General features: G+C 56.4%; 1 protein-coding gene across 8 annotated transcripts in view; it reads left to right on the top strand.

Moving 5' to 3' along the window:
- Positions 1–11,074, top strand: part of AGPAT4 (1-acylglycerol-3-phosphate O-acyltransferase 4) — a 128,153-nt gene extending 117,079 nt beyond the window's left edge. For all 8 annotated transcript variants that reach the window (XM_058735846.1, XM_058735844.1, XM_058735845.1 and 5 more), the window contains 3 exons: positions 632–707; positions 7,562–7,760; positions 10,505–11,074. In XM_058735846.1, coding sequence (XP_058591829.1) covers positions 632–707; positions 7,562–7,760; positions 10,505–10,599 — 370 coding nt within the window. In that variant the 3' untranslated portion in view covers positions 10,600–11,074. The remainder of the gene's footprint in view (positions 1–631; positions 708–7,561; positions 7,761–10,504) is intronic.
- The last annotated feature ends 1,384 nt before the right edge of the window (positions 11,075–12,458 follow it).

Genomic DNA, 12,458 nt, shown 5'->3' with positions numbered 1-12,458 from the left:
CTCAGTGGGGCTGTTGGCAAGTGGCTGAGCCCCCAGCCCAGAGCCACCCTGGGATCTCCTCCACCTCTGGTGAGCCAAGAGCCCCAGGGCCTGGCCAGGACCCCCTATCTCTCCCATCCTGCGGGGAACAGGAGTTGCCCAACATACACGTCCTTCTGTTTGTCGAAATCCTTACATCGGGATCCACCTCTAACCTGTCCAAGAGGTCAAAGGAATCATTTGATGGGAGACACTTCACCACCGTATTTAGTCATTACCTGGCTGGCAGAAGTATTAGCAGATTACCACCTACACGTAGATTCTCTGCATATACATTGGATTCTAACATGTGGGAACGGAGGCAGTTCTGCCCTCTCTTGGAGAAGCAAACAGCCGGTCTTGGGAGCCTTTCCATGAGGTAGGGAGGGAGGACGGAGAGAGGCAGGTGTCTGAGTCCCTGAACCTGCCGTTGGCCACTCCTTCGTGAACTATGATTACAACTGGGCCTGTATCAATTGAATTGCGCTCCTCACAGCCACATGGTCAGGTTACCTAAACAGAAGCCCAGAGAGGTCGAGCACTGTTACTCTGAAACCGTGGTGGGGGCATCTGGCGTCGGCCTCCCTGCTGCTAGCTGCTCTCTGCTTTGCAGGCGGATTCCTTTAGAAGAAGTCCCAGAAGACGAGGATGAGTGTTCAGCCTGGCTCCACAAACTCTACCAGGAGAAGGTCAGTGCCGCGGGTGCTTCTGTGGGACCCAACGACCCCCGTTTCGAGTTGCGGCTGTGGGCGCGCCGTGGGGGCCTCTGGGAGCTGACGGTGGCGAGACCCCACTGCCTAGTTAGCAGCTGCCCTGGGGCTGACGCTCTGTTCAACAGTGGGGAAAAGAAGATAGCAAAATATGTGTCAAAGGGGCTTCACAGGAAGAATGATGGGTGTAGTGGACAGAAGAGGAAGTGACGGCCCCAACAGCCCGCGTCTGGAACTTGGGGGTGGAATGTTCTTTCAGTAATGCATACGATCCCGATGGCTTCCAGACCTGCAGCGTGGCTGCCTGTGGTCTCAAAACCACCAGCATCCGCATTGCAAGGACCCACTTTGCTGGTCTGATCTGGTGCAGCGCCCCCCTGCCTCCTGTCTGTTCCAGCCCCTCAGCTCCCCCCCGCGTCCCCGTCACCACCACACACACCGTCTCTGCTTCCTCTGGGCAGGACCTTACCTTCCGTTGGCTTCTCTCTTCAAAGACCTGCTCAGGGCAGAGGCAGGCTAACTATCATTGTCCCAACTGCCTGATCTTATGAAGGAGAAAAGGCTAGCTTCCACCTATGAGGAAGGCGTCCTTATGACCAAGCCTCACTGCCCATAAAGACTTATTTCTGATTCATCGTACATTTTAAGGGCAAACCAGCTTATTACCTAGAATCGAGCTCAATAAGCAGGATACTGATTTCCTGTTGCCAAACTCCATAAATACAGACTGCCTGCCTTTTTAATGTGCTGTCTTCCCCCCCCCCCCCCGACCCATCCCTCTAGAGATAATTGCCCAGAACTCTATGGGCTGTCCCCTACAGTGGGGTAGGAATTTTAATCCTGCCTTTGCCAATGTGCTTTGGCCCCAAAGCCTTCCCAGTTACTACCATCAGATTAAGTAGAGGCTCCATTTTGGGGATCAAGATCCTCATACTGTCTTAGCAAGAAGTCGCTCCTGTGTTCCCAAGGAAGTGATTTTCCGATGGTGCCTTTAAAAGCGCATTCACGGAACTTGCTTCGTGTCTTTTCTGGACGAGTAATAGGGATGGGCATCCAGTTTCCTCTTACGAATAGTCAACAGTAAACACCTGTCACGGAGTGTGAGCCATGCATCTTCCTCAGCCTCAGAGATTTATGCAGTGGGTTTGAGGAGCCCTGGAAACGTGTATTTCTAGAAGGCCGCCTCTGACACGCGGCCTGCAGACCCTCCCTTGGAAATGCACTGCAGATGCTTTTTAGCAAGATTCCCAGTTATCACACTTCCGTGCTGCCACGGGCCCAGGCCCGACAGAAACACACAAAGAATACAAACTCTTTTCCTCTGGTTTCATGCACGAGGCAGCATTTTCCTTGTGCGGTTTTGTGGTTTAGTCATTTAGGCAGTATAAAAAAATGTCGCTATTAGTAAGAAGAAAAACGTGCTAAGAGCAAAAGCCTAAGAAATGAATCGCTTTGTAAAGAACCACACAAATCTAACAAGCACAGGACCCAAAACTCACCAAAGCAAAGGAGGTTTTTCTCCTTCGGCCCTTTGTCTCCTGTGTTCGGGCGCGAGAGCGGCGGCCGTCGTGTGAACCGAGCCACTTGGGTGTTTGGTGGAGAGGCACCTTTCCTTCTTGCCGACCTCTCTCGGGAAGGTTTTCCCTAAACCATGTATGCATTAGAAATGATAGCGTTCAGTTTGGAGAGGATTCTTGAAACAATCATCTGGCTCCAAGCTCTTAGGCTAGTGATGAGGGTATTAAGGTCCAGGGAATGACATCATTTGTCCATCTTCGCAGCTCACTAATAAAGCCGGGTTCCCGAGGCCAAGTTCTTCCTCTCTATGGAGGGCTGTGTCTGCCGGTGAGCAGACCTTTGAGGCGGGTCTTTTCCCTGGAGGGAACACCGCTAGGCAGTAACTGCAAGGGTCAGCAGTGCCTCCAAGACGAGATGTGACCAGATGGCAGGGAACAATGGCATCCTTTCATTTCTGTCAGCCCTGTTTCCTCAGGAGCCTAGCTGGGTCTGGGGCTTTCTTTACATACCAGAAATCTCGGTGCCCCACCACGCTTGTCAGAGTGGGGCTCTGTTTTAATCGTCATCTTTCAGATGTATGGTGTTGAAAGACAATTCTGTTGACTTTGAGCTTGGGACTTTAAGGCAGTAATTCTCAGGCTTTTGATGTCACAGACAAGTAAAGTGGCTGTCAGTGTGGGACAGGGTGGTGGCAGCCACACAGGGATGTGCTGACACTTTCTTCTGCTCCAGCAGAGACACAAAAGGAAACCCACTAGGGACGCCTGGGTGGCTTAGTCGGTTAAGTGTCCGACTCTTGATTTTGGCTCAAGCCATGATCTCATGGTTTGTGGGTTTGAGCCCCGCGTCGGGCTCAGGGCCGATGGTGCAGACGGAGCCTGCTTGGGATTCTGTGTCTCCCCCTCCCCTCTCAAAATAGATGGATTGATAGATGATAGATAGATAGAAACCCATTAGCTACGACTGCCATTTTAACACCCTAAAATAGGAAGAGCATCATCTCTGAAGCCCGGGCCATCCTTTAAGTGGAACAAATTTGGCATTTCGGAAATGCACAATGTTGATCACTTGTCAGCATTCAGGACTGCTGCCGGCTGCAGGGTGTGGGCTTTGAGAAACCAGGCACGCCCTCAGGTGACCCCTTTGGGGACAACAGCAGCTCCCAAATCACCTTCCCCAGAGCCATGATGGTTCCTCTGTCATGTGGCTTAAACAAATTCTAACTTTTCATTTCTTTTTTTAAAAAATTTTTTAATGTTTATTTAGTTTTGGAGGAGAGAGAGACAGAGTGTGAGTGGCGGGGGGGGGGGGGGGCGGGGGGGGTGGGCAGTGTTACGCAGAGAGAGAGGGAGACACAGAATCTGAAGCAGGTTCCAGGCTCTGAGCGCTCAGCACAGAGCCCGACACAGGGCTCGAACCCAAAAACCGCGAGATCGTGACCTGAGCCGAAGTCGGACACTCAACCCACTGAGCCACCCAGGCACCCCGCTAACTTTTCATTTGTGACTTAAAGTACTCAGTTCCCTGGCGTGCAGTCTGAAGTCTGCTGCAGGGGTGAAGAATTAGTCCTTAATGGTGCCAGATGAAAAGTGGGTGAAGGAAAGGGGCATTCGAGCCGTCTCGTGGGCGTGCAGGGGCCACAGGGGCCACGGTTGGCAGCTTCTCCGTGTGGGGTGCAGAAGCCAGCGGGAAATTCTTCACGCATAAGAACTGAGGGTTTTCCAAGCTGGCCAGGGCCTCTGCGCTTACACTGAGGGCATCGCTCCTTGGAAAGGCGGCAGGGTCTCTGGCCTGGCCCCGTGGTACCGTCCTTTGCCCACAGCACACTCCAGGCCGGAGTTCTGCCCCCATGTCAGGCTGACGCCGGGGAAGGCATCCTCTGAAAATGTCCCTCCTGCCCAGACGCGCTTACTTTCTGTCTCTCGTTCTTTCCTCCTCTTCCCTTCCCTCCCTCCTTCCTCCCCCAGCACCATCGAAGACGTTTCGTTTTGCTGAGCCAAACGTTGGGAAAACCCAACCAGCCGGGCTGTTTCTGGCCGGCGTGGCTTGTGGTACCTGCCTCCCGGGGCTCTGGTTGTGTGCACACCGTGTGTGCTCAGGGGCTCTGCCCTGCGTCAGGGGGCCTCCTCCTCCTTTACGCTTTTGGGCTGATGGCTCTTTCTGGAAACAAATCAACTCCCCTTTCACTAAACACATTTCCCAATTCCAGCCTCTCCTGTGCCACGTGATCCTAACACACGGAAACAAAAACTGGAAGCGTCGTGAACCAAAGACGTCTCCCCGTAGGGCCGGACTTCGTTGCAAAAGAAGGGACGTGACCAAGAGAGGCCATAAATGCTGCTGGAGCTAACGTCTGGCCCCAGACGTGCTTCGGGGCTACCCTGCCGGGTCACAGAGTCACTGTGACGCCCCCGGGGAGGCCAGCAAGGGTTACTGCAGCAGCCATGTCAGTGGGGGCAGTGAAGGGTCTTAGTTTTCTGAACGAAACAGAGACAAAGAAAACTCTGGGTTGAATTAGTTCTGACCCCCTAGAAAAAGCAGGGCTTTTTCCTCTTGCTAGAGGTACAAATAAATGTTGGCTTAGCCAGTGTCTTTCTGGCAAGAGATGGGGAAAGTGGCACCGGGCCCTCTGCAGAAATATCACAAGAGAAAAGTTGTTATCAAGACTATTAAAGAGAAGAATTTAAAAAAAAAAAAAAAAAAAAAACTCCACTTTTTATTTTTTTTTATTTTTTTTTTTAAATTTTTTTTTTTTCAATGTTTTTTTATTTATTTTTGGGACAGAGAGAGACAGAGCATGAACGGGGGAGGGGCAGAGAGAGGGAGACACAGAATCAGAAACAGGCTCCAGGCTCTGAGCCATCAGCCCAGAGCCTGACGCGGGGCTCGAACTCACGGAACGCGAGATCGTGACCTGGCTGAAGTCGGACGCTTAACCGACTGCGCCACCCAGGCGCCCCAAAACTCCACTTTTTAAAATGAGGGAGTTTTATGATATGTAAATGACACCTCAATAAAGCTGTTTGGGGTTTTTTTAAGGCGCAAAGGTACCCCCTCCTGTCTTTGTCCAATCAGGCTTGTATGACAAAGTGACAGGGACCAGGTGGCTTGTACACAGCAGACCTTTGCCTCTCGCAGCTCAGGAGGCCAGGCCAGCACCCCCCCCCCGGCCTCCCCCCGCCCAGGCTGTTGTGTCCTCACGTGCTGGACGGAGTGCAGGGGCTCTCTGGGGCCCCTGTGCTAAGGGGGGGGGCCCCAATCATGAGGGCTGCATCCTCACGAAGGGCCCCGCCTCCTGAAACCACCGCCCTGGGGATCCGGTTTCCACATGCAGATTCTGCGGGGGGCACAATCAGTCCGCAGCAAACCCCTTATCTGGTTATTGGGCTCCCGTGGCCCCAACCTGAGATGAGAAGCATCAGCCAAGTTAATGGCAGGGAGGGACCATGGGAGGCCTTGACGGAGTTAGGTGCCCTCTCTCTGGGCATCGGGCATGTCCCCATCAGGTGGTCTGTTGTGGCCACAGGCTCTGTGTCACTTGGGCGTCGGGAGCACTCAGCACACAGGTCGGTTCTCCTAAAATTATTTGATTATTTGGCCCAAGCGCAGAGACGCAGGAGGAAAGTTTGGACCGGGCCTGGGAAGGGGCTGCGGTGCAGAGCGCCTGAATCCCCAGAGAAGGGGTCAGAGGCTCTCCTTCCAGAAAGGCCCGTTTGCGGACTCATTTTAATAATGACCCTGAGTGGTCAAAAAGCATATTCCTCAGTACCTCCTGACTGGGAGAAAAGAGAAGTGGGATGTATGTTAGAGATTTCTATCTCAAGCCGTTGAAGGGAACAGTTCGGTACCTAAGGTGTAAGTCGCAGGCATATGGAGGCTTGTTTTCCAGGACCCTCGCCTCCTTAGACAACAGGGACATTACTGGGCTGAGACACGGGGCTCGCGGGACCCAGAGATGGGTTTGGGGCAGCATGCGTGTTGTCAGCCCCCGGGGTGTTGTTAGGAGATGTTAATTTGTTGCCGATATTCAGAAATGGGGAAACTGCCCACGGCTGCCGGCCCTCATCCTCACACGGTGCCGGGAAGTGCCGATCGGTGTCCTGGTGCCCGTCCCTCCCGGCAGCACACTCCTCGGGGCCGCCTCCTGGTCCCACTGTGTCACTCACTCCCACCTGGGGGCTCCGGGGAGCAGCTGGGCGAGCTCGCTGCGCAGGACCGGCTTCGGGGCTCCCTGTGCTTCGCCGTGCCCCCACCGAGACCCGTGATGGCCCGCTGACACACACACACACACACACACTGGACCACCGGCCGTCCCCTCACCCGCGGTCTGTGACCCGCGATCGGTGGCGGTGCAGAAGCAGGCGATCCTTCCTCTGACTCGGCACCCGGTCAGTGGCAGGCCGGCGGCTCACACGCCGTTCCTCCCTTCGTCTCATCCCGTGGGCATCTCATCATCTCACACCGTCCCTAGGAGGGAGGGTACGTGCGTGAAGGCACTGGGAGACCACAGTCACGGAGCCTTGGTTACAACGTTGTTGGAACTGCTCTATTTTGTTACTGCTGTTCCTCTCTTATGCACAAGGGCTACATACAGGAAGGACGCGGCATGTGTAGGGCTCAGCAGGTGCAGGCGTCCATGGTGGGCGGGGTTGGAGCCCGCAGAGAAGGGGCGGGAGAGGAACTCCTGTATTTAGTCTCGGGTCGGGTCTTCAGTAGATGAGAATCTACTGAAATGTCAAGACAGGAGGCTGTTGGCCATCTGGCTGTGTTGACAGCCACTGCACACGGTTGCTGGATCCTGAGGAAGGAAGAAGGAAGGAGGCACAGAGAGCATTGCCACTGGAGGCCGGCCTGGGCTGGGCACTGAGCCCTCCCCTGCCCGGCCTCCTCCGTGAGCACCTCGCCTCCCTCGAGCAGCCCCCACAGCCCTTCGTGGTCATGCGGCCGGGGTGCCCGGGCCAGACGATCAGGACAGTGCAGCGGTGTTGTGGGTCAGGTGCAAGAGGGCGAGCTCCTGGCTCTTCCTGAGCCCCGGGGTTCTGGTCCGTTCTGCGGGCGTCCACTGAGGGCCAGGGTCAGCGCGTCGCCTCAGTTCGCTCCCCACTGGCCCGTCCTGGGCGGCAGAACTGCCCGTCTTGCAGACCGGGAGTCTGGGCCTCAGAGGCCGGTCACCTGGCCAGAGGCAGGGGGGGAGGGTCCGGGGGGGGGGGGGGGGGGCCATGAGCTGCCCCCAGAAGCGGGGCCTTGGGAAGGGCCCGCATCAGCCCGGGGTCGCGCGTGAGGGAAGTGCTTCAGGGTCGCCTCTCTGTTCCCAGGATGCCTTCCAGGAGGAGTACTACAGGACGGGCACCTTCCCAGAGACCCCCATGGTGCCCCCCCGGCGGCCCTGGACGCTCATCAACTGGCTGTTCTGGGCCTCCCTGCTGCTCTACCCTTTCTTCCGGTTCCTCACCAACATGATCAGCAGTGGGTCTTCCCTGACCCTGGCCAGCTTTGTCCTCGTCTTCTTTGTGGGTAAGTAAAGACGAGAGGCCCGGAAGTAGGGACCACCCCACCTGCGCCACCTCCAGGAGCGTTTGACGGGGAGACAGGTGGAGGCAGGAGTGGGGGTCACCTCTGGTGCCGCATGGGTGCCGCACGGCCTGTGGAGTGAGGGCGCAGGCTACAGGTGCACAGGGAGGAGCGGACCGCAGGGCCCGTGTCCACACACACCCGGGACCCCAGGCCTGGAGGAATCTTTCCCCGTGGCCCGGCGAGGCAGGAGATCCGGTCACGGGGTCTCTGCGGACAGCACCGCTCAACTGTAGTCGTTTCTGCCTTCTCCCCAGGAAAACCCTTTTCCTGGGGCCCGACAGAAACCGACAAAGGCTCTTGGCCACTCGAAGCAGGTCCAGGCCCCTTCGGGGACGTGCGCGTGCTTCTTGAACTTCGTTGCCACGCGCACCGACACCCGAGAGAGGGGTTTGGTGACAGCGTTTTCATTGAGCCGTACTGGCTTCACGGACAGCAGTTTCGAACTGCTGTGGTTTCTTCGCACCAAGGTTCCCTGCAGTCAGGTGCCCCTGGGGCCAGAGGGAGACGTGGCAGGATCCCCCGGGAGCCAGGCCTCCCGAAGCGGCCGGTCGCCCCGAGTCTGGGAGGAAAGGCATCCTCTCTCGGGACTGGAAAGCGTGAGCAGAGGGCAGCCTGCTTCCCTGTGACGGAGCAGACGCGTGTGCCGCGATCCGGGGGCAGGCGCAGTTACTCCCGCGAAACACGCAGGCGCCGAACGAACGCGCCAGGCGCCAACAGTATAAAAGCGTGTCAAATTGAAAGCGTCTCGGGACAAAATCACCCTGTGAGCCTGCTTCCCGGAGATGATCATCGCTAGCAGTTTGGCTCACGTTCCTCCAGATGCGCGCACACGTGCGTATGTAAATTCACACAGATGGGACTTCCCCTAGCTCCGTGTTTTCACCTCCTAAATTGCGGCCCCCTGCACTTGTCACAGCACACGAGACCTCTCTCATCCTTTTGGGTCAAACCAACCAATTCTAGACTATTCACAACAGGCCAAACTGGCTGTTATTCCCCAAACAGACCTTACTCTGGTCTTTTTAAAAATTAAAAGGTCTATTTTCATGTTGCAAATTAAAATAACACCTGCTCTCTGTAGAAAAAAGGGGGTGTAAGAGAAACCCCGTTTCCAATGATTTAAGTCCCCCTCCCCCACAGGCCAGAGGGCCCCCTGCTGCCTGCTGGCTGGGTGACAGGCAGCTCCTGTGGTCAGGGTCTCCAGAGGGAGGAGGGAGGGGGCAGAGACCCGTGCCTTTGGGAGAACCTGGTTCCTTGGTGATGAAGGTGTGTGGTGACAGCCAAAACGGGCTGAACTCTCTCCCCCAGGAGATGCGGTCCCCAGGAGCTCTGGAGGAGCAGACTGCCCTGTGCCCCCTGCCCCTATGCCTCATCAGCTGCGAGCCCCAGCCTCCCTGCACTCTGTCTTGGATTGCCGTGTGTCTTGTTCCCCTTATAAGGCCTTTGGGCAACGGGGCTGATGTTTTATGCAGCTCTTTACTCTCTACGCTCTCATCGCAGCCACCGCACGGTGGTTCGGCCACTGGAACGGGTCCTCCTTAGAACTGGCCCAGGCTGAAGCCCGGCTGGTTTGTAACTGGCCCGTGGGATACCCGGGCCCCATCAGGCCGGGCTGTGCTCAGGCACGCCAGTCAGCTCCACGGGTGCCTGACCGATGGTTCACTGGCCACGCTGCTTGCGTTTTTATTTATTTATTTATTTATTTATTTTTTAAATTTTTTTCAACGTTTTTTATTTATTTTTGGGACAGAGAGAGACAGAGCATGAACGGGGGAGGGGCAGAGAGAGAGGGAGACACAGAATCGGAAACAGGCTCCAGGCTCCGAGCCATCAGCCCAGAGCCCGACGCGGGGCTCGAACTCACGGACCGCGAGATCGTGACCTGGCTGAAGTCGGACGCTTAACCGACTGCGCCACCCAGGCGCCCCGTTGCTTGCGTTTTTAAACACGTGCGTCACGGAGATTTCAGCTGTCACCCATTTATCCATTCTGAAACGTGTGCGACACAGTCTGCCGGGCCTGGGGTGTTTGGTGCTGGGCTCATCAGGGTGATTAAGACGAGCTCCCTGCCCTGAGCGAGCTCACCAAGTCTGCCCTCTCGGAGGGAGTAGCTTTAACTACAGCATCTGAACTTGGCCTTGTTTGCCAGCTTCCTGGTGGCTCAGCTGGGTTCTCACGAGGGTCCCTCCCATTCTCTGGGCCAAACCTCGCTTGGAGAAAAGGCTTTCTGCAGACTTTCCTTGTTCTCTGCTCTATAGTTATACCAACAGCAGTGCCAGGCACCGAACAGATACTTGAGCCCTAGCAATCTCCAGGCTCCTGGGGGGGCTATCAGGCTTCGCTGAGGGGCCTTAGTAAGCACCTGCCCTGCATTCGTGAGGGAATACTCTCTGCCTCGGGGGCCCCACGGGAAGCAGAGGAATTCCATAAGCCTGTGCGTATAGTGGAGCGTGGCTCACGCAGTTCGAAGGGTCGAAGGAGCATAAAACCCCCCAGCAGAACAGCCTTGCTCTGTTTTAGTGTCACTTAGTCTATCCTGACGCTCGTACTCAAGGGTAACCGTGCAGCAGGACGCAACGGGCCCAGGTTAGCCCCTCAGCTCATGCTGCAGCCTTGCAGATGGCTTTCCCGTCGGCATCTCCCTCAAAGGCTCCTCCTAAGTCCCTGCCTTCCCATCTCCGCAGCCTCCATGGGAGTCCGATGGATGATTGGGGTGACAGAAATCGACAAGGGCTCTGCCTACGGCAACATCGACAGCAAGCAGAAACGGAACGACTGACCCCGGACACATCAGCACCCAGAGGGGACCTTGGGGACTGGTGGACGCTGTCATCCTTAGTGGGACCCAGGGACGAAGCGGGGTGAGCCCCTGCTGGGAAGCCAGGGAGTCTGGTCTCAATGCCAGATGGGGAGGAAGATGTTCTTAAATCTTTTTTCCCCCATCACACTTTAGTGGGTTTTGGTTTTCTTTGTGTGTGTGTGTGTGTGTGTGTGTGTGTGTGTGTGAGTGTAAGAGAAAGAACACATATGAGTAAGAATGGTGTGCGGTTGAGTGTAAGCCTTATTTTGTGATCATTCGGGGGGGATCTGAGGCACAGGGGGAGGGCAGGGATGGGGAACAGAGGGGTTCCCCTTCATTCTTTGGTGCTGAGTTTTCTGTACTGGATCGCGAGAGAGTGAAAGGCGCTTTAGGTAAGATGACTAAATTATGCCTCCAAAAAAAACAAACCAATTAAAGTGTTTGGCTCTCTGTGGTACGTGTTTACACGGGCCGCCGCACGCTTCCACCCGGCTCTCTGCCGTGGCCCTGGTGTCCAGGTGGCAGTGACCCCGCAGCACTGCCGGGAGGGACAGGCGGGACTCCGCACGCCAGGGGCAGCCGGAAGGGGCCCTCCCGGCAGGAGGCGCAGGGGCAGGAGCCCGGAGCGCGTGCTCAAGGGGTGTGGCGGTGCCGGGGGCGGGCTGAGCGCGGCTGTCGGACACAGCGCGAGGCCCAGTGAGGTCTGGTTTTTGGAGTCTCCCTGGCCCAAGCCTTGAAGATGTGGCCGGTTCCCTGAGGAAACCGAATGGAAAAATCGTAAGCATTCCGGTCTGCAGTGATTTGAGAAATGACTTTACGTCCGCTGCCCACCTCAGTAGCCGGTAGAAACTGGGTCCCTCAAACGAGGACAGGCTCCTTTGGTGCAAACACCATGCAGGGGCCACGGGACTCCTCTGAGCAGGGTCAGGCTGGAGCAGACATGGGGTACAAGCACTCCCTGGGCTTCCACGTCTCTCCCAGAAGCCCAGACTCACACCACAAACGAGGGCTGCTCCTGGGCATGGAAGGTGTTCTTGGGAGTGACGGGCACACGCAGGGCTTCTGCAAGCCGCCGCCAGGCCCCACAGGCCTAACACAAAACACGAAAGAGAGGCAGTGACGCTTCTGGTGGAGAACACGTAGGAACCGGCCACTGTGTCCTCTCGGGTCAAGACGTGACGGCACTTGGACCGACGGTACTTCCAAGCGCGAAGAGTTAAGCGGGAGAAGCCTTTCTGTGCTCAGCGACACGCTGCTCAGGACAGAGGTCTGTTCTGTGCTCCCAGAAGAAGCTGGGCAAATAGTACTGAAAGGCGTCATCTCTACAGAAGCTCTCTCTGCTCGAGGGACAGTAACGTATCGTGGACATAAGCTGCAGAAGGGAGAAGAGGAACAAACTCTGGCTGTGGGACGGGCGTTCCGGTGAGGCCCGGGCCTGAGAGCAGGGTGGATGTGCCCCACGCGTGTGCTCACCCTGCGTAAGGCCACGTGCTGGCTTCAGACGCACGGTTCCCACAAAGCAAAAAGAATAGAGAGGTGTGGGCAGATCCCCCGCAGGCCCCTGGAGCGGCTTACGTGTCTGTATACGTGTTCCCATGTGTCAACCTGCACCTGGATGTGGGGGCCGCTCTCCGCTGGGGACTCCGTGCTCTGCAGGGGACCAGAGTAAAGCGGTCAGAGTCCGTCATCCCTGAGCTGTGTGGTCCGCCCTCACAGCACTCGGCCGCTAACTCGCTCCAAGACCTCGGGCCAGTCATTTTGCCACGAGTCCCAGCTTCCCCGTTGGTAAAACGAAGGTGATAACACCTACCTCTTGGGCTGTTTCAAGGGTAAACACA

This window comes from Neofelis nebulosa, chromosome 6 (genome assembly GCF_028018385.1).
Source record: "Neofelis nebulosa isolate mNeoNeb1 chromosome 6, mNeoNeb1.pri, whole genome shotgun sequence".
Taxonomy (NCBI): domain Eukaryota; kingdom Metazoa; phylum Chordata; class Mammalia; order Carnivora; family Felidae; genus Neofelis; species Neofelis nebulosa.
This window is presented reverse-complemented; position numbering and strand designations above follow the sequence as displayed.